This window comes from Sitophilus oryzae, unplaced genomic scaffold (assembly GCF_002938485.1).
Source record: "Sitophilus oryzae breed Bouriz unplaced genomic scaffold, Soryzae_2.0 scaffold_1113_pilon_pilon, whole genome shotgun sequence".
NCBI lineage: Eukaryota > Metazoa > Arthropoda > Insecta > Coleoptera > Curculionidae > Sitophilus > Sitophilus oryzae.
Window position 1 is genome coordinate 516486 of NW_022145742.1, and position 23763 is coordinate 540248.

Here is a 23763-nt window from a genome sequence, read left to right on the forward strand (position 1 = left end):
AGATGGAAACATTTTTTATGCCACATTTCGCTCCAACATAGTGAGCTCAGGCACAAGTGGTTATAAAATTGGACTGGAAGGTTCATCAATATCTAATAAAGAACACATTTTTTGAAATATAAATAATTTTGAGTTCTTGTCCTTATGATTAAGCCAAGTATTAACCAGATCGGCATTGCTTATCAATTTTACTCCATCTGAAAAGTATTAAAAAATAAAGTCCGTCGCAAGCGGACGCAGGTGAACTATACAAAAATTAAAAGTGTATGAATATGACAACAAAAATATTCAATAAATACGATATGTTTTGATATGTTTTTTTTAATGACTTTTTGAAGTTTGAAAACGTAAAATTTTTATACCCATTTAAGAATCATCTTAAAAAATAAATAAAAACTAAACAATAACTACTTGAACTTGTTTAGAAATAAATTTAAAGTACATACCTTGTTTAACAATATCCATAGTGGCTTTCAATTAAGTACATACCGTTTAACTCCATATACAGAACTACTATGAATGTTATTCTTTTTACTAATATAAGATAATGATCGCAAAATTTATTTTTAGTGAAAATATTTGCTAACAAAAAACGCTGGTTATGAAAAATAATATACAGGATGGTTGAACATTGCTATAAGTATAAAATTACATATTCAGATATTAGTAAAGTTTAACTTTTTTTTTCGATTTTTGTCCATGGGACGAAGTACTGTGTGGCGGCTCGCTGGGCACTCTATTTAGATAAATCAATATTTTTATTTAAATAAATAAAGCGACCGTACTGGCTGAGGATCGATCTCTCGCACCGCAGATAGACACACTACTGCTTGCGCTACTTATTTGTCAAATAGTATGTTTAATTTTTCTTGTATTTCAAAGTACTTTTTCATCATTTGGCAACATGGAGTCTCTGTGTGTGTTTATCTGAAATAATGCTGATCTATTATTGTGTCATATGACACACTGATATGATACACTGTGTTGATACCGGAAAGGGTGTCAGTGGTTACTCTATCAACACACGAAAATTTAGAGTGCTACCCATGACTATCTGCTTCATCTTACAAATCAACAAGAAGTTAGCATTGAGATCCTCAAACGTAAATGGGGATGGACATGTCACACTTTGCGCAAACCTGATGGTAACATATCGAAAGCAAAAGTAGAATGGAACCCTCAAGGCTGAGCAGTTCAAACATGGAGACGTTCCATAATAGATGAGCTACAACAAATAGGGTTAACATGAACAACAGCAAAAATAAAACCAGATGGAGAGTTTTTACTGTAGTCTTTTGGTCCGCGTTAGAAGATATCGTCTATATAAGAAATCGTATAGATCAGTTTATCCGTATACAAGTTACCCGTAAATGTAATTTCGGCTTTAAGGCAAACGGTGATAAATTTTAATCTAAAATAACAAGTTATTAAGCTGTACTAGAATGAAGATGAGTAATGAACAATACATTTAAACTCTGTGATTGTGTTTTACATGTTCACAAAGGCTATATATATATACCTTCAGAAAAAGTAAATGCGTTTCATAGTTTCTACAATTGTGACAAAACAGTAATTTTGAAATTAAACGTTCGTTGCGTTGAATTAAATTATCATTTTAAATCAGGGAAACCTTCTATATATACTATAATAGATTACTTTTGGACTAAATATTTACAGCATAAATCGAATCCATTAAATACATACAAATGTTATATCGTCAGTGAAACGTGATAACCTGCTAACTCCATTTTTTACGTTAATGAGTTTTTTATACCATTAGAAAGAGAAAAAAATACTCTATAGGTAGATAAAGCAAATACATTTTTTCCCATTAAAGAAAATTTGCTATTTTAACTCAATAATATCTGCCAATGATCTGAAATAACCACCAATCAATTTTTCCCTATTATATACTGGGTGAGTCTTAAATAAGTGCAATTAGATTTAAGAGTAGTATATTTCGTCCCAAGAAACACGATTATGAGGTTTTTTGCGTGAATTTTTTTTTGGAAATTTGGAGTTATTTAAAAAAAACTGATTTTTTAAAAAAAATTTAGTTAAAACATACTTTGTTTGTAATATGGCAACATAGGTAGTAGATTAAATTTACAAGCAAGAAAATCCAATGATTCTCAAAATTATAGCAAAAAATTGGAAATTTTAAAAGTAAAATAACTCGGTTGCATATTTGAAAAAAACGGCGAAGAGAAAATATTATGTTTCTTTTATAAAGATTTAACAGCCCTGTATATAATTCTCCTTATATAAGACTCACCCTGTATAGAAATCAGAGAACTACCCTAATGCAAGGTAAACCAATGCAATGCAAAAGCAAATATTGTTAAGAATAAATAATGAACTATAAAGGGGGCCCGCGAAGGCTAGCCCCCCGCTAATAGTTATATAATATATAATATGGCCAGTCCGACTCTGCGTCGATCCGTTCAGTAAATACGGGGTATCCGTAAAGGGTAAGAGGAAAAACGAAATTCTCTATATACGAGCAATTCATCGGCGTGCTATAAATAGTTTATGTAAATAATATTACTTACTTGTACAACAATTTCCATAATACCTAATCAGTTTTATTTTTTTTTCACCGTTTTTCCACATAAATGATACATCATTTTTATAAAAATTAAAAAAATAAGGAAAAAAGTAATAAAAATTTAATAAAATCACGCACTGGTTTTCCAAGCTTGGTCTACTACCGTTGTATAAAAATTAGGATAAGCATTGCAGGATTCTACAATATCTTCTAAGAGTAATTATAAGTTTAATTTTTAAATTATTTTCATATTCATTAAGTCCAAAATGCTGCTACTTCAGTTCTTTAAAAATGCATTAAAATTTATTTGTTTTTGGACTTGTATGTTTTGCTTCTAGACCGACGATATTATAAACATATGGTTATGAATTGTGAAATTTAATTTATTATTTCTAAATCTGTTTGGGTAATATTCAATTCCATTTTCAAAATTTCAAACAATAAAGGTTGCTATCTCCAGAAGTATATTTTTATTTCTTATTTCTGCAAGACGAATATCTGCTATCTCCCTATTGTGTCTGAAAAAAATGATGTAACACGAAATATTGAGTTTTATTGTTCCCCAGCAAATAAAACTCTTAACTCTTTATCATATTAACGCATGAAAATACCTACATGTGTACATATTTTTTTGTACCGTTTGTTTGCTCTCCTGTAAAATTAGGAATAATGGAGTTAGCAGTTTATCATATTTCACCGACGATATTAGAAAACCTTTGTTTGTTCGAACAAGTAAGGAAAATCTTTAGCACAGAATTTTACAACAGAGAAATAAAATATATACTTTAGTTAACACTAGTCAAAACTTACAAACTAAAGTAACATCAGTACAGACATCTTGAACGGTAGTCTAAAAGCTATTACCTAACACCTATCATTTCTTCTTGTTGATCGATTTCCTTCTCTCCAGTTTGCGTATGAATATTTTAAAAATTAATAATGATTTATGTATACTGAGGTGCTCGGTGGCCTAGAGGTACAAGCTCTCGTCTATTCATCAGCAAGGCATTTCATCAGCTGACTATGTTGTATAAACTTACACATGAAAACTAATCATTTTTCCCGGCGTATTAGCTTTCTTAGAATGACTATGACAATATACAACAAGCCTTTTTGAATTAGTGTTTAGAATAATTGAGATAATAATAAATTTTAACTAGATAACAACACAAACGAAAAACAAAACAAAACAAACAGATGTCAATTAAAGAGGGGAAGTGACAGCGAGACCGGGAAGATGTCTGCCATCTTGCCGTCGACAAAAATTTGGATGCGCACTCGTCGAAGCTCATTCTCCCACTTCCATATCTCTGATATATACAGAGTGTCTCAAAACTGAATGATTTGGATTTTAAGAAATATCTTTATTTTTAAATAGGCAAATCTCACCCGGTATTGTTCCAAGAAAAAAGTTTAAAATAAAATAAAAAATAATGCATATTAACAGCGGTTGAGGTCAGCTATCTAATGAGTAAAAGTCAAATTTAACACTCCCTAATTCGGTAAGACTATAAAAACTGAGAACCGTAGTTTGGAATCCCTATAAACCAACTATGACATACCCGGATTAGCCGTGGCCCGTGGCACAAAAAGAAGACGTTAACTTAAACTAACTTTTTACAAAATCTGATTTTACTATTTATGCTATTTGGGTCAACTGATGCATCTGAGCACCTTTCAGATTTATCAGATTAAAATTAATTGTATTTCCTCGTTTCTCATCTTTCCAGCCAATTTAAAACTATTTTCGCGAGTGAAGTATCGCGAAATCCTATTAATTTAAAAGCATTCTGACCTAAAAGAAACAAAACCTTTATAAAAAGATAACTTCTAAAAAAAATTCCAAATCCCATGAAAACTAGAAAAAATCACACGTTTGTTCTAAAAATATACCGAGTAACAATCGTGTATTTTTTACTAGTAGTAAGAATTTTGTTTTGAAAATAGAGTTTTTTCTATTTTATATATTATATTATTCGAGGGACAAACCGCTGCCGCTGGTGGTATTTATTGTAAAAGCACTTGGTAATACTGGTATTTTTTTGGTACTAATTTGGTATTTTTGGTACTAATTTGGTATTATTCGGTAATAAACTGGTATTATTTGGTAATAAACTGGTTTTATTTGGTATTAAACTGGTATTAAACAGATATTTTGTTGGACATCTGGCAACGCTGGATTAGACGCACGTGGCGACGAGGGCCGGGAAGCTGATTGCATAATTTCTAGCCCATTTGCATCTAAAGCTAATACTGAAAAATATCTATATTTTTAGCCCCAAGTACATCTAAAGCTAATGCTGAAAAATATCTGGAATCTAAAGGTGCTTTGACAAAATCGTTTAGTTCTGGAAGTCTTTCAGAAGATACCACTCTACATGTTTTGGAAACTGATTATACCCAAGAAAATAATATAGTTTCTAAAATACTAAAGTAATGGTTAAAGTCAAATATATAAGAGAGGTGATGAAATCTGGAGCACTCTAAACTGCAATAGTCTGTTTAATAACATTATTTTTAGCACATCAATTATACTTCCAAATTCTACTGCAAACATCGAGGCAAACTCGATTTCGGGATCTCCTTTAATATGCAAAATAACCTGCTCTTGTAGAAAGCAAGTAACTTTACAAATAAAATATCATCCTTTTAAAAAAACCACAAAAACAAAAGTTACAAAGCCACGCTGGGTAAGCTCAAATTTTCAAACACACTTGATAAAGCATTTTGATATAACAAATCCGACAAAATGTTAAATCCGAGGTTAAATCAGAGGTAAGCAATAATTCTTCAAATACCTCTGAGGCACAACCAAAAATAACTTCATTTCTAAAAAAGCCTTCTAACGAGCCTTCTACGGAAAATACCGAGGAAATTACAGAGGCATGCAAACCCTCCTGTAGCAAAATTGCACTCCATAATATAATATGCAAAGCTCCCTGTAATCAAAGAAATCCTAATGTAAAAATACTAGACTGCGTAATTATCCCCCCAACTAAACGAGCCTCGGAACTAATCTTATCAGCCGCCACTTTAGCCATACCATCCACAAGCAATAATAATTATCTCCCCGATGTTACCCTTTTACTACCATTATCAGCTGCCGCTTCAACCTTACCGTCAAAATGCAATAATTCAATTTGGAAGTCTACAAAATATAGCCGCTCGCAAAGGGATAAAAGAAAAATTAAAAAGTTTCAGTATAATCAACCTCTTATAACCAACTTTATTTCGATATTAGAGAAAATAAATTGTACTCTTAAGAAAAATGGAGAAATATCGAAAGCTCTTAAGGAAACGATGATGGTTTGTCTAAATGAACCCTAGAATGAACCTGATGAGAATTAGCCAGAATCGAGGCCAGAATCAATGCCACCAAAACAAATTTTTAAACATGTTGCTTAAGGCAGACTTTGGTACTAATTTGGTATTTTTGGTCTAATTTGGTATTTTTTTGGAAATAATTTGGTATATTTGGTACTTTATTCTCAAAATTGGTATTTATTGTACACCATTTTTGGCAGCCGTTTGCCCCTCGATATTATTTTTAGACAATCTTTCACCAAATTTTAATAAATGATGTCTAAAAGTCGATCCAACTTAAGTCGATCCAATTAAATTTTTGGAAATAATTTGGTATTTTTGGTACTTTATTCCCAAAATTGGTATTTATTGTACACCATTTTTGGCAGCGGTTTGCCCCTCGATATTATTTTTTAGACAATCTTTTACCAAATTTTAATTAACGATCAAAGTCGATCAAATTAATCCTCACTTCAAAAGTTACTGTGACGCTGATTTTCTCGGTGTATGGTATTTGATTCATGTTGTCGACACTGCTAATAATTTCATAATGTAATAAAATGAACTCTACATAAAGATAAATACATTAATTTACATATAATTAATACCAATTAAACTCTTAGTTATGTAATCGAAGGCGCGATTTTTAAATTCATTTTTGGCAACCATAGCAACATATTTGTCGTCGGGCTGACTAATCGGAATTTAAATTTCCTGCTGGGGATTCAGGTGGTAGCTCTGCTGTAAAAAAATGTCAAGTGGCCATATTTATTTATTTATTTTCTGACATTGTCATTCGTTTTGACACTTTACGAGTTTTGTATTACGATTTTTTGGTTTAAATGAATTGTTTTGTAATAATTTAAGCTTAAATTTTTTTACTAGCAGATGTTGCAGTCGAACACTGTTCTTTTTACAACCTCTTTCAGTGCTAAGTGTTCAAGATAGCTTAATAGCCGTAAAAACTCATCGCAACTTTATTAGAATATTTTAAACGGAAAAGCGGTAATAATGACCCTTTATGTCCGTTAAGTGCTGTAAAGGATATGAATTTTGTTGATGTAAATAACAACTGTTTATATATTTATAAACAGTTATAATAACAAAAATAAATTAATGTTCCCTAAAATATTTTGGTTAAATGAAAATATGTAAAAGTGGGCAACGCTGTGCCGGTCAAGTTTAATCAAGTGACTAAAAGTTTATTTGATATGAACTATAGGTAAAGTTTTTATATATGGTATTTATATTTTTTTATATTTAATTTGCAATAATTAATTTGTGATCAATTATCCCTAATATTACAATGAAAAATATTAATAACAAAAACACATTTACGTTTCCTTTGTTACAATCAGCACCCAACTTATAAACAAATAACTGCGTACTCCTTTAACTAATGCCGTTATTGTTTTTCATTGTCATTTATGTTCGTTATTTTCAGTGGAAAAAATCATTTGTAAAACCTTTTGTTTTATGATTTGTTGGTAAACAAGGTTATTTGTGAGAATTGAGATTAAATGTAATTTTTATAAAGCTTAACGACTCAAACGAAATATTTCCAATAACTGTTATATAATTATAAGTTGATTAATTAAAATTAATAAATCTAAAACTTTTAAATAAAGAGTTTTATATATAACAATTTAAAGTTTTAACTATGTCGTAAGTAATGTTTTTTTCACTGTGTTCATTTTTTAATATTTAAATGAAATGACATTTTTAAATCTTATGACTAAAATGAAATATTATAGTAGCTAGAGATGGACAAAAATTCACTACTGTGATGATTTTACAAGAAAAGTGAAATAAAAGTAGTAATTCATACAACTGTGAATGGCTAAAACGTAAGTGACACAGCAATCCACCGCGAGAAATCGTTCATTGCTAGACTTGCACAAATGCACACCATTCATACATGTCTAGACGTTTGCGCAAAAACTTTCATTCAACAGATGATGCTCAATACCTGTGCACATGCAAGTATAGTGTCGCGACTCAGAGTTGGTTTTTTTGGCTAGTGTCGCTATAAATTCCAGCTTTGGAAAAATATTTTTTTTCTTCAAAAATTATGCGGGGCGGCGTTCTTTTACTAGAGACAAAAAATGTAGTAAATACTAGACTGACCATTTTATGAAATGAGTCGCCGGTATAGTTGGAAAATATTTATACTAAAATTTATGCGTTGGTGTAGGTAGTTTTTAGCCTTCCTGAACATTTTCTTGATTTTTGTGAAAATCATATCGTTAAAGCACTAAGCAAAATATAGACACTCAAAGTCTCATTCAAATCGGAATAACGGTTCTTAAAATATCTGAAAAAATATGTTTATTTTTTTAAAGCTGGATGCTCTCTAGCGGAAAAGCGAAGCACTTTTGTATTTTGAGGGAAATTGTGTTCAATGAACTTATTTTGATTCCAAAAAATACGTAGGAATTCTATGTCCACGAAATTTTGCGACACCCTGTATAATAAAACCAATAAACAATATCACGTATTTTTATTTTTTTTTAAATACTTGTTACCAGTTGGCTTGGAAATGACGAACGATGACATTCCCCATATAATTTTACATATAGAATGACAGCGATCTTCATTTCATAGCCATTGTTGACGCCGTTTTTTCGATTTTGCAGTTTAATCAGCACTAAAAACAGAACTAGGGCATTTAAAAACATATGTTAATTGAATATAAAATGCAAGTAAAAGTTGTATGATAATGTCTTTGTATGATGAAAAATAGCTGGTAGATAGAAATTCTTATAAGAATTTACATTCAAATATTTTTAACTGTTAAAGCCCCCTTGATCATAAAACGGAATTTTTGTCTCTTAATTTTACTTTTTTATATCCAATAGTTTTTAATTGAGTCATTTAATTCAGTTTAATATACTCGTATAATAAAAATTATCAGTGCCAATGAACTAAATGCGTATCAGATTCATTGTTTTATTATTATAGCTGCAACCGAAATTGGCCATTAAACTATTGAGCTTTGATTAAGTAGTTATAATATCAAAGTGGTTCTATAAAAATTAATTAGAGTAGTTAACATTTAGTGGTGGATTTAGGGTATAAGGACCGACATCACTATAACTGTATAGATATAACAAGATACTGGCCTTAAAAAGTTTGGTTGGTGATTAAAAAGTTTTATTATTAGGCAGGCTTGGGATGATGGCATATAAATAATTGTTAAGGACACGCAATTGCTTTAATATTATGCTATCGAAAAAAATAGTGGAAGAGTAGGTTTGGAAATGAAGATTTTTGTTATTTGATACGTAAAAGTATATGGTGAATGTTATCCGGGTATCGTCAAATAACGCTGTTTTTTTCGATAATATCGTTCATTGAAAGAATTGGGAAGATACGCAACCTAATGGGCGAATTCGTGACAGATTTGATTTCCTCTTACATCTCAAGAACTGTACGGTGGAGCCTCCACTTGTTATACAGCCAACGCATAAAACACTCATTTTCTTTAATTCGGCTAGCGAAGGCATATCGAAGACGGTGTGGAACTGAAAGCGAGAAGTGTTGCCAGATTAAAATGTTTAATATTTGTAATACGTTTGACGAAAATATCTTTAGATGAAAAATCCGCCGCGTTTATGTATTGAAAATTTATTCGTGTTAAACGTAGAATAAAGAACAAAAATAAATATTTCAGTGTTTTTTATTTCATGTAATAAAATAGATGAAACAAAAAACAATGTATCATGATTAAAATAGGTTTAATCATATTTTTCTATTATTATACTCGTAATTATATCGCCCGCTATAGACTATGGGCCCATCATACGATGGAAACTCTTAGATTTTAATGATGGGAAATCCTAATATCGATAAAAAATATTATTAACGTACCGTAACCAAAATCCGTAAATATACGGATTAATTCGTAGTTCTGACAGCACTGTCTCCAGCAACCACACACTCTGTCAACTGAAAGCAGACAGGTACAGTATTTTTATCCGCTGCGCTGTAAACGAGTAGCGGCGTAAATACGTATCAGCGCGCAGAGATAAACTAAATCTCGGACATGCTGACGGTAAGGCCAACTACACCTCGGACATCTTTTGTGTCGCGAAATTGCCCATAAGGTTGCGCATCTTTTTATTTTATAATCAACGATAATAGTCTATTCTTTATCACACAACTTGTTGATTCTACGGCATTTAGCTTGCAGGTATATTCACAGTTTAAAAATACTACCCAAAATAAAAATATTTATTTATTTTATTTAAAAGCCGATCTCCAATATACAGGGTGTTTCAAAACAAATGCCAAAAACTTTAGGGGGTGATTCCTTGTTCAAAATAAGGTTTGTTATATATATTATGTAGGATATAAAGTCAACCATTATTTAGAGATATTCGTGGTACTTCAGATATGGAAAATAATGTTTTTATTTTTTATCTTGAAACGAAAAGAGATAGACTAATGAAATTTTATGGAAGCATTACTGTTATGAAAAACACACTTTCAGGTAATTTTTTTACTTTTTAAAAATGAGTGGAAGGGGTTGAAATAAACTACCCCTATCATTTCTTGTTAACAAAATTTAAAAGAAAAATCTTATCAAACACATGCAAATGCTTTAATTTGATAGTTTAGTTTGTTTAGAAACTTTTACCTCTTTTGTGTTTTTGATAAAACTCACCGATTGGAAATTAAAAATAAAATGTAAAGCATTACATGTCAGGACAAAAAAAATATTTTTAGATTAAGAATCTAGTGATAATAACGATAATAATAATCATCTAGATAATAACGTATTGCAGTAGAGTAATGTCAAATAAAATAATATTAGGAACATCCTAAAAAGTAACAGCGGCCGACTAGATTTTTCCTAAAAAAATACAGCAGCCCACTAGATTCTTTATCAGAAAATGTTTTTGTCCTGACATGTAATGTTTTACATTTTATTTTTAATTTCAAATCGGTGAGTTTTATCAAAAAATACAAGAGATAAAAAAAAAAAAAGTTTCTAAACAAACTAAGCTATCCAAATTAATTTTTTTTTTTGCATGTATTTGATAAGATTTTTTCTTTAAATTTCGTTAACAAGAATGATAGGGGTAGTTTATTTCAACCCCTTCCACTCTATTTTTAAAAAAGTGAAAAAGTACCAGAAAGTGTATTTTCGTAACAGTAATGCTTCCATAAAATTTTATTAGTCTATCTCTTTCGTTTTCAAGATAAAAAATAAAAACATTATTTTTCCGCCATCTTTGTACCGCAATATCTCCCTAATAGTTGACTTTTGACCCAACGTTTATGAAGCAAACTACCCTTTATTTTGAACAAGGAATCACCCCCTGAAGTTTTTCGCATTTGTTTTGAAACACCCTGTATATATATATATAATGTCCAATAAAATATTTATTATTTTTGGTGTTTCTTGAGTTGCAGAGCATACAGTATAGGTACTTACTAAAAAGTCCACATGATTATACGTCGGTAATTCTAAGTTTTTAAATCTTATTTGAAAACACTAATAGGAAAATCTACTGGAAATTAATAAAACAAATCAATAATTAAACATCAATAATTTTATTAAAAATTGTATAAATATTACACAATTAATACAAAATGCAACTTAATCTAACGCTAGTTTAATTACTTAACGTTGTTATATCGGCCTCCATTAGTTAAATATTTTATAAAAACATCAATAACCAACTCTATTCATCTAGATTTATAATATATTAAAAGCAACCTTTAATTTGTTGATTAACTTTTATATATTTAACTTTAGCGCGAATAAGATTTTTTTTACATACAATTTTTAATTTACTAAATATATCTTTCAATTTGTTAATTAAATCTCTAGGTACAAAAATATGTTAATAAATAGAATTAATTTAAAATACAAATACAAAATATAATATGTCTTAACAATTTTATATAAAAGTTATAACTTGTAGAGGTATGATACACAGATTCTTAAAAAGTAACATACATAATTGGCATTCAAATAAAATCCTGAAGTTACTGAAATAAAAATCTAAAAAATTACATATTAAAAAATTCAATGAAAGAGACACTGACAAACTGTGTCCTGTCTGTATTCGACGCGACGTAGTGGCATTAAAAAAAATACTGTTTTATTTTTTAGATTTGTAGTTCAGTGGCAAAATACTCACATTTTTTTCAAAAAAAAATGTTGTTTACTCATACTATAAGTGACACACATTACTAAAATATGGTTTTTCAAAAACTATAACTAATTAGCAGAGATTCATTTTGAGCACCAACTTTACTTGAAGCATATTTATTTATTTCTACTTATAATAAGCATAAACTTTAAATGTAATTATAATTATCCTCTATATGTTGATTCCTATGTTTTAATACTAGTAAAGCAATTTTATTGTAACATATTAATATAGAATTTATTTTCTAACCGTTTATCAAAGAGATTCTTAATTTTTTTAGTCACTAATAATAATTTATATCTTAGTTTATATTGTACAATAATTAAACTTACTAATTTGGTTTAATACATTTTATACAATAATCCCATGCTTCAAAGTTATAAAAAAAATAATATCTCTACTGAGCGTCTTTATATTATAATATATTATTCCTTTAAAAGCATTTAAGAAAATATATGTACATCTATTCTTTGGAAACTTTATAAAATTTTAGTAACAGTATATTACTACACTTTCAAAAAGTGTCAATTATCAAATAAAAATAAAAATAAATGCTTTTTCTATTACCTATTTTATTTATTTAATTTGGCATAATGTCTAATAACTATCTATTTCTTAAATATTTACAAAGTGGTAAAATGTATGATTTATATATTTTACTTTTTTTTAATTGTGAAACTGAATAATTATGAAAAAGTGACTGCAAAACCCGTCGTGGCATAAAGTCGTTTTTCAATGTTACATCGGTATTTCATACATGTCCTTATATAAAATAAAGTTTTTTATATGCAACACACTATCTTTTATCTATAAAATTAAAAGAAAATAATAATAAATTTGAATAAACAATATATTTGGCGTCATAATTTCGGAAAAAGCCTAACCGCTCCGAAATTATCAAAAGCTTTGGGTCGCGACTGTTGCAAGAATAGCGCTAAATAGTATTTACATTGTTCTTATGGGCACTTTCCAATCTAAACTTGTTTCATTTTTTCTGTGACAAAAAGCTAATACGTAAATTAGCAATTATTTTTTACAAAAATACAGTTATTGTATCCACAACTCGCTAAATATTCGTACTTCAACAACCTTATGCTTTTAATCGATCGGTCTGTTCAAATTTAGCCAAGCTAACGTTCTAAGTTTTCCTCGCCACAGGCCAATATCAATCTTTTCCTCTGCTGAATCCTTTCAAATTAACTGCTCCACGCGAAATAAGTTTGTAGAGACGGTCCTGGAAATGAAAACAAGAAAAAAGGAAATTAAAAAGCTTATTTAGACAAGATACGTTTCTTCGACATATCCTGCATGACGAAATTCCTTTTATTTTTATAGGATTTATTCCATATCGTGTAGAAAAACAATTTCTTTTCGAGAAATCGACTTCTTCGACTGAGTGAATACAATATCAGAGGTATATTAACATTTTACAGTTAACTGCAATCTTATGAGAATATATGGCTACTAAAACAACTACACTTTCAAAAATAATATTATTATGATGTATAAAAATACTGAATTCGGAATCCACGAAAACATTTATTTCAGTGACTTTTTATTTCATATACCGTGTGTTGCATCTGGCATCGTCATTCAAAATATAGAAAATTTTATGCAAATTTTGTCCAAATATTAAAGGTTTGCCTATGCTGAAAAAAATATACCCAATTTTAACAATTTTGGTCAAGCCGATTTTAACTAATTTAAGAAAACCTGTATCTATTTTTAAATTAAACTGAACAGGTAACAGTGCAAAAGTAGGCAAATGTAAACATACCTTAACTTTTAACCTATGATTTCATCATTGTCAAATATAATTTGTGTGATGTAAGTGATGTTTATACTACTACATTATAGTACCCGAGTTTAGAGTCCTCGTATATATAGAAATATATTTTGTAATTTAAAATTTGTTCGAATTAGGCAAAAGCCTAACGCACAGAAACTACAATTTGACATTCGCAAAATCAGAGGTTGACAACGTATGTTGGTTTCCTTTATTATATATATAATGATTTTGCGAATGTCAAATTGTAGTTTCTGTGCGTTAGGCTTTTGCCTAATTCGAACAAATTTTACGTAAATAATTATGAAATGTAATTGTAATAATTAATTAATTAAATCATTGTAATAATTATGACGTAAATAACTATGAAAACTGTCGCAAACATATTTTAACTTCATACAGAACCTCGCAATTAGTGGAATAAATTAGGGGTTTCAATTACACTTTATACTTTTTATTGACAATGTCTAAAAAATACAAATAAAATTAACAGAATATTCTAGCAACATCTTGCGGTAATCAGTTGCATCAATAGAGAAAGCCTAATATTTAGGAATAAATATATATAATAAAACAATAAAATTTTGATTTCTAACTACATTTTCAATTGACGGATGAAATAAAAGGCCAAAATGGCATTCCTTGTAAAGTATAATTAGTGGAAAAGTTAAAAGTTTGGTAAATTTTTTCACTAATTGAAAATTCCTACCACTAATTTTAACGTTCTGAATGCTTACATTCAAATTAGAGAAACGAACCTGGCAATTAGTGGAATAAATTAGCGGTGTCAATTAGCGTAGAAATTTGTTCTTTTAATTTCAATGTACCTAAGCACCCAGAACGTCAAAATTAGTGGTAGTCATTTTAAATTAGTAGAAAAAATTAACAGCCTTTTAACTTATCCACTAATTGTACTTCAAAATTTACGAGGAATGTCATTTTGGCGGCCCAGATGTTACAGCACTATATAATAGTATATCTAGTGACTTAAGCACCATTAAATCTTGGTGTGATTCTAATCTCCTATGCCTCAACCTTTTAAAAACTAAAGTTTTTTCATATAAAAGTACTATACAACCTTTTGTACTTAATAACACCACTATTGACGTCGTGGACTCTGTGAGATTCTTAGGACTTGTAGACAACTCGTTAAAATGGGACTTGCACATCGAAGCTTTATCAAAGAAACTAAGCGCCGCCTGTTTTGCGCTAATATCAGTTTCTAAGGAACTTAACTCATCAACCTCTAGAATAGTCTATTATGCCCTTTTTGAGTCGCATCTTCGTTATGCTCTTCCATTCTGGGGTACTTGCTGCGCGACAAAATTTGATCGTATTATCAAACTTTAAAAGAGAGCAGTTCGATACTTATTGGGACTAAACAGTAGAACTCACTGCCAGAATTTCTTTAAAAATTTCAAAATACTGACTCTTCCTTCCTTATTCATTTTGAATCCGTTTGATTAATCCGCAAGCACATATTCTCTATTCCGGAAAGGCCTTCTCACAACTATCTACTTAAGGAATGCGGAGCACGATATTTATCTGCCAACCCCGAGCTCAGAACTAGTTAAGGGCTCAATACTGTACAATGCCAAGAAAATGTACAATCATTTGCCTTCGAATATCAAGTCACTTTCATTCTTTCCCGCATTTCGCAAAGCTCTGAAATCATACTTACTGGGGAGAGCCCTATATACGGTAAACGACTTTTTTGTTGATGTTTAATCATAAACAATTTTGAATTTTAAAATTTTGATCATCTCACGCACTGGTTAAAGATCTAGTATTTAATATTTTATAACTCTTGATTTTATGATATATAACATGATTTTATCTATTTACAGTTTTCCTTTTGTAAAATTTTCTAGATACGCCTGTGTTCTGCAATGTCCATATATGTTTTATTTGTAATTTTATGACGTAATTTTTTAACATTGAAAATGTTTCTGTTATCCTATATAACGGAGCCCAAATCGAATTAAAATGCTATATTTGCCACACCATGACGTCATATATACAAGGGTATAGGAAATCTCGGCGCAGCGGCGACAGTCGGCCAGCGCGCGCAAAAACCATTACATCGCTAATTGTTTATTGATATATCTTTATTAGTTTAAAAGAAAAAAATATGGGGTTTGCTTTGATACCTTGTCAAGACATAAGCGAAACTTTTAAATTGTTTCTTTTTTTTTTCATTTAGGCCTTCGTTTTTCGTTAAATGAAAGTTATATTAAAAAAGTCTATTTTTTAAACCAAATTTTCGTGCATGATTGAAATGAGTTATTCATGTTTAAAGTTTTTTTTGGTCATAAGCGCTAATGGAAATGTTTTTTGTAAATAATTATTAAAAATTACTCCCTACGAAGACTTTATTGTGTACTGGACCAAAAATAAGTATTTGTTTTCTCTATACGGTGGTATTAATATATCGATTTTTGATGATAGTGCCCTTTTACCCGGTCTAATTTTGTACTACTTTCGGAATAAGGGTCCCCATATCATGTACTGTACTTCCATCCCTGAAAAATTCAGCTTGTGACACCGAAGTGAGAGGTAACGTCAAAATAAGCTTTAATCTACCTACATCATAGGTAGGTGTAGGTACTCTAGGTATATTATACCTAGACAGTAGCTGAACTAGCTGACAGTAGTAATTAATTTGTTATCCGATAAGTAGTTGTCATTATATAAGTTTAATCATCTTATACTCCTATAACGGTAGGTTTTGGATTTTTCCTGATTGGTTTGTTAAACAAAAATATACTGGGCATATAAATGTCTGTTACTGGTTAATTCGTTAAAGAAATATGTTACACACATATTATTTTAATAATAATAGTATAATAGTAATGGCTATATTATGTAACAAACAAAACACATACATATGTATTGATAGTACTTATACCAATGCATTGTTTTGTTTTTTTAATCTCACAAATAAGAAATGTTTTATAGTTTTTATTATAAAAAACAGTGATTATACAATTTATTTACACCCCTTACACTGTTTTCTGTAAGGGGGTGTAACCAGGGAGTATATTTCGTAACCTCTTACGATATAAGAGGGCACAAAGTGTTTTATTACTTAATGCTTAAAATTTAATAATATATTTGTACATAAAATAAAATAGACTAGAAAGCCAATTAATTAATAATGACGTAATTACTAAATAAGTACAAGATTTTTTTTCTAATTATTTTAGTGTATTTTTAGTCACCTAATTATAAAGGAGAGATATCCAACCATTGCATTATTTTACTCACAAATAAATGTTTTATGGTTTTTATTATAAAACAACGATTAATTTATTATACACCCCTTAACCCAAACACACCAAAGGAGGATATTTCGTGACCCCTTATTTAAAGTGGACAAGCTTTATTAGTCAATGTTTTAATTACCCAGCGTCTTTAATAAAAATCTAATGTAATTTTCATAGAAATGATCTGACATAAAAAAGCAAATTTTATCAAAAACTTTTTGATTATCTACAAGGAGTAAACCGCTGACAAATGTCTGTATACTAATGCCAAAGTAATGCCAAAAATACAAATTAAATACCAAAATTTCTCATATAATGCCCCACTAATGTCAAGCTGATTCCAATATAATACCACTAATACTACGAATAATATGTAACACATTTGTTTCACGCATTAACCTGTAACAATACTGGTAGGTACGTGCATAGATTTTTTCCTAGGTAACTTAAAAGTCGTTAAAAAGTCTAATTATATTTAAAGAAGATATAATTCCAACAAATTACATTATAAGGCCAATAATGCACAAGTAATACCATTAAAATTTTAGCGTTTTTAACTTGTGTAACATATTTCTTTAACGAATTAACTTGTAACAATAGTGGCTAAGAATTTAGTAATTTAAAAAAAAGTCTTTTAGATACAGTAGTAGGTATTAAAAAGTTTTGTGTTTAAATGGGGTTTGCCTTTAACAGTTAAAAAGTTATATTGTAAAGTGTAACTTTCCATAAGAATTCTTTTTTTTGCTTGCTTGTTTTACGGATAGGTGCGATCGCATTATTATTATTGATAATGTATTATTTAATTTTAACATTACTACTTTTTCAGTGAATCTTTAAATCTGTTGTTTTTTGTTAAGTTCGTTATTTAAATATATGTATGTAATACACTCATATTAACACTAATCATATTTTTACGTTTTTATTCATCATTTTCAATGCCCCCCCGGTTGCATCTTTGTAAAGGACTGTGAATTTTTTGAATTGATTTGTATTGTATGACATTTTTTTATTATGATTATTGTTAGTTCCCAGTAGTTAATATGCAGAAAAAAAAATCGTGGGTGTTTGGGAAGGCTTGAAAGGAAACAATGTTTTTGCGACGTTTCGCGACTTTATTGTCGCTTCTTCAGGCACCAAAACATATATTAATCCACATTATGCCTACAAACATTCATGGCGACTCCAACCGCCCACACTAAGACACATACAGACGAATCGTTAAGTTTCTGTTCGATTCGTCTGTATGTGTCTTAGTGTTGGCGGTTGGAGTCGCCATGAATGTTTGTAGGCATAATGTGGATTAATATATGTTTTGGTGCCTGAAGAAGCGACAATAAAGTCGCGAAACGTCGCAAAAACATTGTTTCCTTTCAAGTCTTCCCAAACACCCACGATTTTTTTTTCTGCATTTTTTTTATTATTTGTATATTTGTTTTTGTGCTTTTCTGTTTTGTGAATGCTTTGGATGAAGCTGTTTTGGCTTTTTGTACAATAAAGCGTTGTTTTTTTTATAAGCTAAAGATTAGGCGCTCTGTATAACTGACTAACACAAGCTGTTGCTAGGATATTCTATTCGAATTGTGTTTTTACACATTGTGAGTGATCGTAAACTAAAAAGTATAAAGTGCTTGAAATCAATTGAAACCACTAGTTATTCCAACAAGCGTCGTCACACTATTATGACAAGGTTATGACAATATGATGGCAATGAAAATTTGGAACCTATCATAGGAACCATAGGAGCGTTTTATAAGTGCAATAATAAAGGTTTGAAAATTGCATGTCGTGATGTCAAAGACATCGTTTTTAATGCTAATTGGTGCTAATCTTATGACGTTTATGCATCCACGTAAGTATATATGATTTAGGGTTGGCATATACCTAGTTTTGCATTGTTTGTTTGACCTGTTTAACCTGTTGAGTTTCAATTTAAAATTAAATGCAGTTTTTCTTAAATTAAATCGGCTTGTCCGTTGTTGTTGAAAATTGCCCAAATTTGGCATGCATATTCAGCATACGCAGACCTTTAGAAAGCCTATTTACAACTTAGATGTTATATTAACAGGGGAGCCAATATCTGGACAGTTCAAAATTTGCATGCGATTTCCTGCTTCGAACGACGATGCACCACCCGCTATAATGTAATTTATTTCGTACAATACCTGATTTTTTGTAATTTTATACAGGTTTGTTCACGATATACGACACGGAGTATTGTAGCAAAACGATTAGATTTTTGCAAATTGTAAGTTTTGGATTCGTTGAAGGACTATTAGAGCTACAATTTAGTTTTTTTACAAGATACAGAGTGTCCCAAATAAATAAAAGATATCAAAGTTGTATTTTTTTAAATACACAAATACACCCTGTATATTATTACATTTTTAGTTTCTACGATTGAAATAAAGGTAAATTTGATTAAGGTTTACCACATTTTAATTTTACCGTTTTAAACGCCGTTTTATCGTTTTTGAAATATCTTCAATTTCACAAAATTGAAGATATTTCACAAACGGTAAAATTTAAGTATGATAAACCTTAATCAAATTTACCTTTATTTTAATCGTTGAAACTAAAAATGTAATAATATACACGGTTATATAATATACTCATTTAAAAAAAATACAACTTTGATATTTTTTATTTATTTGGGACACTCTGTATATTATAAAAATATTTTTAAATCGAGTTTTAAATTGTAGCTCTAATAGTCTTTCAACGAACCCAAAACTTACAATTTGTAAAAATCTAATCGTTTATCTACAATACTCCGTGTCGTATGTGGTGCACAACCCTGTATAATAACTAGGAATTTTATACGATGTCGGGTTTCAAAGTCTATGATGAATCGTTTTTGGAATTAATAGAATTAATAAAGCCATGATAAAACAATTTTTTTCTCAAGAAGACACTTTAACCTTGAGTGTTTACGTGAACATGTCAACTTATTAAGGAACAGCCACTGTAATAATATTAATTTTGTAGTAACTGTAACTTATTTCCAAAAAGATGATGTTCAATTAGTCATAAATCTTGTATTGTCATATCTTTAACTACAATATTCCTTTCTAAACATAACTTTTTATTAATATAATTTATCTATTTTATATTGTAAAGTTCTTTTGTATAGCTAGAATTACCTGCAAGCCTTAGCTTTGGGAGTTCAACATCAAGACGAATTGCTCTCCTGCTGGATGCTGCTAGTGCCGTCCGAAAGCCTCTCCTCTAATTGCTGCCGGGATCCGTGCAGGAATTTGAATCTGGGCGCTGTCGATGGGGTTCCCCCCGCTGTCGTTATCACCGTCTCGCTGGATTGGCGCATTTTACGGTTGCTGAATCGAAAGTAGCCCTTCAAGCGCTCCTTCGACGTCCTGCAATGAATAGATTTTGGTTGTAAACAGAAATCTGTAATTTATCGGTTTTGGTTTTTTTTTCTCTCGTTTATTATTAGATAAGGTAATGTAGTGTAAAAATGAGACCTTTTGAAATTTTTAGTATTTTTCTTAGAATTTCTTCTATAAAAAGCGTTGGTAGAGAAACTATTGCAAAAGTAAAAATATACCAAAAGTATGGCTAAAAGGTCAGTATGTAGAAAAGAGTGTGACACATTTAACCGATAAAGAGTCTACAAGAGTTGATTTTATTGTGAATTAGATAGAATAGATATTTGAATGAGATTTTGGATGTCTATGTTTTGCTAAGTGTTTTCACTTTTACAAAAATCAAGAAAAAGTACGGGAAGGGAGAAAACTACCCTCGCCCGACGACAGATACTCCACCGAACTCCAACGAACTCAAACGATAACAGATATTTCTTAAAGTTGGGTGCCCTCTAACGGACAAACGAAGCACTTTTGTATAGAGGTAAATAGTATCCAATGAACCTTTGAATAAGAAGACTAAGGAAGGAGCATATCAAAAATCTTAGGACCACCGCGATGGGACTCAAATATGGCCGACTTAAATTCCGGTTTATCAGTGCCGTTCTAATTTTATTTAAAAAATATAAAACTATGATGTAGGGTAGACGCGGGGTAGACTCAATAATATTTTTTTTATAAAAACATATTATTATAATAAAATTACATAAGTTTTAATAATTATTTATTAACACAAACATCCGATACGCTACTGAAACAGGTAAGTCAAATTGATGAATCTAAATTCTTTGACATCTAATCTTTGACAAGTAATAAATAAAAGCGAAAATGCAAGAGAAAATATATAATTAGTTCATTTAAGTGAATTTCATAAATGATCGATTTACTACACGTATGTATATTATATAGTCAAATAGTCACTTATTAGCGAAAAGTTGTTCCATTATTTCACTCGATTTATGCCGAGATCTACCGCACGCTACACAACCAACTATTTTAGAGTCTTTTTCGATAAATCGCGATAGTGTCACTGTTAATTTAAGTTCTGCCACAATTTCCATCTAGATTTACTACCTTTATACAACTATCAGTAGTAGAATAAATAACCTAAAATAAGCTCCGTAAAGACTGACAAATCCACAAAATTTCAAATCAAATTCAAATGTGTCAAATGAATCGTCAAACAGAACTCTCAAGGTTCCCCACCGTCCTTTTTCCGCCTACCATGCATGAATACATGGATAGCATTATGTTCCTTCCTTAGTCTTCTTATTCAAAGCAATGAACTTATTTTGATTCCATAAATACGCAGTAGTACCACAAATTACCTATAACAGATGCGAAAGAACACCGAATTACGCGTTCAGGTTTCTGTGACCTTCAGAAAGAGTTCATAGACAATCCGCATCAATGTATAGTTTGGGTTATTATTTGTTTGGGTGAAAATAATCTGCACCAATATGTTATCGAGGCATACAAAAAGGTCCACAGACTTCGAGACATACGAAAAATCAAGTCCATTTAGCGTGTGTCGCAATTTTCACACCTTAAAAAATTAGTTTTTTATAGCTATAGCAACTGCAGCGACTATGAAAAAAGCTGTGTGAATTTCATAGAAAATAAGGGCACCTGTAATTCATTTGAGAATGTTATAAATCGCTAAAAGAGGTTTCAAATCTCTTGGATTTCTATTAATATTAAATAAATGTTATTAAAAATTGAACTAAAATTGTTAGTATCATTAAAAACAATTCAAATTCAAAAATTGTATCAGTCAAATTTCCTCATTTAAGGTGAATATTAAAGTAAATATAAAAACAGCTCATTCTAAGCTCTACTTATCTTTAAGAAAAATTTAAATCATTGTTGCAATTGGGCCTTAATGCCATTTCGAATGAACAATAGTATTAATAATGTACATTATAATAATAATAAATTTTATATCATAGTGTGTATTAAAACTACCAAAACCCTTTTAAATTGATATTATATTAACAACTTTTGTTTTTTAATCCAAAAAAAAGTTACCAATTTTCTCAATCAGAATATTTGCGGTCCTGAAAAGGACCTCCGTTTTCCCATGTCCGTCAAGGTAGGTAATGGGTAAACGGTAAAAAAACAGGATAATGAAATTTAAAAAATTACAAAAATTGTTCAAAAGTGCCTCCCTCTTGCATTAAACAATAACCCAAATGATCATAAAATCCCCTCCACACATTGGATAACATATCAGGGGTGACAGTGTCAAAGGCATTAAATATTTTCTGTCTTAACTGCTCCAAGTTTTTAATTTCTTCATGGCCGTAAATTTTAGATTGTATGTACTCCCATAAAATCATTCACCGAGAAGTCAGGCGAAATTAAATGTCAGTCTAAACAAAACTGTAATTTTTGAAAACTTGTCAAAATTTGGACACACGCTAACTGGACTTGATTTTCCTATGTCTCGAAGTCTGTGGACTTTTCTGTATAATCTCACAGTAATTTAATAGATTGCTCGTCATATTATATCAGCTCGTAGGAGATTAGGAAAAAAAAAGATATTTATAGTTTAAAAAATAATTTATTTAACAAAATTTAATTAAAGACGTGACAAAATAGTTACATTTCTATTGGTTCTATCGGACTTTTTTCGACTGTATAAATCTTTATTTTTTGTACTAACTTTAATGCATAAAATATTTTCAATCTAATAAATAATTTAATGATGTAAATAAGAGGAAATTTCTCACATGGGTGGTCAAATTCTATAGTTTTCATTATATCAAACAGCCTCTGAATGTTTTATTCAGTGCAAAACTCATCAAAATTTAATATAAATAATTTTTCCAGCCCGTCAAAAAAAAATGAACAAATTTTTCCACTTTCATGATCAAAGGCTTTTAAATGGGTAAATAATTTCGAGTTATCCAGAGATTCGGATTCTTTTGCAAATTTTAGACAAATATCACATTGATGTATTTGAAGACCCTTTTTAATGATGTAGTCAAACATAATTAAAGGCATTTTGAGTTGAAAACATTTCTCAGAGACTGTTTGATATAATGAAAACTATAAAATTTGACCACCCATGTGAGAAATTTCCTCTTATTTAAATGATTTATTAGATTGAAAATATTTGATGTATACAAATATAGATTTATATAGTCGAAAAAAGTCCGATAGAACCAATAGAAAAGTAACTATTTTGTCACATTTTTAATTAAATTTTGTTAAATAAATTAATTTTTTATACTATAAATATCTTTTTTTCCCTTACACATTTGCATCCCATTTTAAATAAGATATACAAATTACCAAAACTTAGAAATAACAG

The 23763-nt window shown here is 29.9% G+C and overlaps 1 protein-coding gene across 1 annotated transcript in view; it reads right to left on the reverse strand.

Annotated features, from left to right (window-relative positions):
• Nucleotides 1-12884: 12884 nt before the first annotated feature.
• LOC115882779 overlaps nucleotides 12885-23763 on the reverse strand; it is a 64609-nt gene continuing 53730 nt past the window's right edge. Inside the window, exons 5-6 of the mRNA XM_030901023.1 lie at nucleotides 20208-20438; nucleotides 12885-13249 (exon numbers count right to left, since the gene is read on the reverse strand). Coding sequence (XP_030756883.1) covers nucleotides 20237-20438 — 202 coding nt within the window. The 3' untranslated portion in view covers nucleotides 12885-13249; nucleotides 20208-20236. The remainder of the gene's footprint in view (nucleotides 13250-20207; nucleotides 20439-23763) is intronic.